This window comes from Mandrillus leucophaeus, unplaced genomic scaffold (genome assembly GCF_000951045.1).
Source record: "Mandrillus leucophaeus isolate KB7577 unplaced genomic scaffold, Mleu.le_1.0 Scaffold3, whole genome shotgun sequence".
NCBI lineage: Eukaryota > Metazoa > Chordata > Mammalia > Primates > Cercopithecidae > Mandrillus > Mandrillus leucophaeus.
In genome coordinates, this window is record NW_012103142.1 from 10,670,062 (window position 1) to 10,672,220 (window position 2,159).

Sequence of the window (2,159 nt, forward strand, 5' to 3'; positions counted from 1 at the left end):
AAAAAAAAAAAAAAAAAAAAACTGAAGAAAAAAAACTCTGAAAAGTTACTGCACTCTGAAGTAGTAATGGCACAGAGGATTAAAAACTGAGGGTAGGCAGGGTATGGTGGCTCATGTCTGTAATCCCAGCACTTTGGGAGGCTGAGGCAGGCAGATAACAAGGTCAGGAGTTCGGGACCATCCTGACCAACATGGTGAAACCCCATTTCTAAAAATACTACTAAACCCCGTTTCTAAAACTACTACTAAAAATACAAAAAATAGCCAGGTGTGGTGGCGCACTACTCAGGAGGCTGAGGTGGGAGAATCACTTGAACTCGGGAGGCGGAGGTTGCAGTGAGTCGAGATCGCACCACTGCACTACAGCCTGGCGACAGAATAAGATTCCCTCTCAAAAAGAAAAAAAAAACAAAACTGAAGGTAATTTAAAAGCCCTTTATTGGCTGGGCGTGGTGGCTCACACCTATAATCCCAGCACTTTGGGAAGCCAGGGTGAACGGATCACTTGAGGTCAGGAGACCAGCCTAGCCACTATGGTGAAACTCCGTCTCTACTAAAATTGGAAAAATTAGCCAGACATGGTGGCACGCACCTGTAATCCCAGCTACTCAGGAGGCTGAGGCAGGAGAATCGCTTGAACCTGGGAGACGGAGGTTGCAGTGAGTCGAGATCATGCCACTGCACTCCAACCTGGGTGACAGAGTGAGACTCCATGTCAAAATAAATAAACAAATAAAAGCCCTTTATCTTTCTACTTAAAATGTATTATAGAGGCTGGGCACGGTGGTGCATGCCTACAATCCCAGCTACTTGGGAGGCTTGGGTGGAACGATCACTTGAGCCCAGGAGTTTGAGACCAGCCTTGGTAACATGGTGAGACCCTATGGCAAAAAAAAAAAAAAACCAACATGTTATAGAGATAACATAATAGTTTTTCTTTTTTAAGAGCTAAAAGGAACTTAATTCTTAAACATTATCCATTTCATCTTCCCAATTTATAGAAAAGAAGCACACAACAATTTAAACATTGGATTAATTTTTCTAATTATATTTTGCTCAGGCTAATATTAAATTGATTTTCATTTCTCAGTTGCATGCTACCTAATGTTGACACAACACAAACTAGAGACATACCAGATGGTAGTGAGGAAATGTACTTTACATCATCTACACAGCAAAACAATGAGTGGTGACAAAAAATTGGGGGTTGGCCCTTGGTCCCTGACCAGGTGCTTGGAGTCTGTGCAGATCCCACATAGGAGCTGATAGTCAGGATCATAATCCTAGCAGGCGGGATTTAAGATTACCGGGGGTAGAAATTCCCAGCTGCAGCCTTTCTGTCTGAGCACCACAAACACAGCAGTCCCGGAAGCAAGAAAATAACCTGGTGTCAAGTCAGCATCCCTACTGAATGGCATCAGGAAAATTCAGTGTGCCTGCAGATTGTTAAAGGACGTACTTTGCAATTCCCCTGATGGGATAAGAAAATACAATTTTTAAATTTTTGTTTTGTTTATAATCTAACCTGAAAGTACCAGGGAGGCATGAAGAGGCTTGGTTGATATTTAAAATAATCTGTTAAAGCTTTAGAAATGAAATTAATGTTTTCATCTTGGTCATGTTTCACAGGCTCAGAAAAAATGTCTGAATCAGACTTCCCCCATTTCTGCTCCCAAGACCACAGACGGCCTGAGGCAAGCACAGATCCCTGGGCTCTTGAGCACCGCACTGCCAGGTCAGGAGCTTCCTCAGTTTGTCGCTGTCCTCCCAACACCCACGGATGCTCTTCTCACTCTTCTCCCTCATTCTGCATGAAAGCTTTCTGGCTTAATCTCGCCTCCACTCTGATTATTCCTTTCTTTCTGTATCCTTTCTGCCCAAATAATATACTGTGTTGCATCAACTCTAAGATAGCATCAGGCCAAGCACCATGTCTCATGCCTGTAATCCCAGCACTTTGGGAGGCCGAGGAGAGTGGATCACCTGAGATCAGGAGTTCAAGACCAGCCTGACCAACATGGTGAAACCCCATCTCTACTAAAAACACAAAATTTAGCCAGGCATGGTGGCACACACCCGTAATCCCAGCTACTCAGGAGGCTGAGGCAGGAGAATCGCTTGAACCCAGGAGGCAGAGGTTGCAGTGAGCCAAGATCGTA

The 2,159-nt window shown here is 44.1% G+C and overlaps 1 protein-coding gene across 3 annotated transcripts in view; it reads left to right on the forward strand.

Annotated features, from left to right (window-relative positions):
* The window catches only part of GLTSCR1L (GLTSCR1-like), a 91,333-nt gene that overhangs the window by 72,788 nt on the left and 16,386 nt on the right, over nt 1–2,159 (forward strand). For all 3 annotated transcript variants that reach the window (XM_011986723.1, XM_011986722.1, XM_011986726.1), the window contains one exon: nt 1,630–1,735. In XM_011986723.1, coding sequence (XP_011842113.1) covers nt 1,630–1,735 — 106 coding nt within the window. The remainder of the gene's footprint in view (nt 1–1,629; nt 1,736–2,159) is intronic.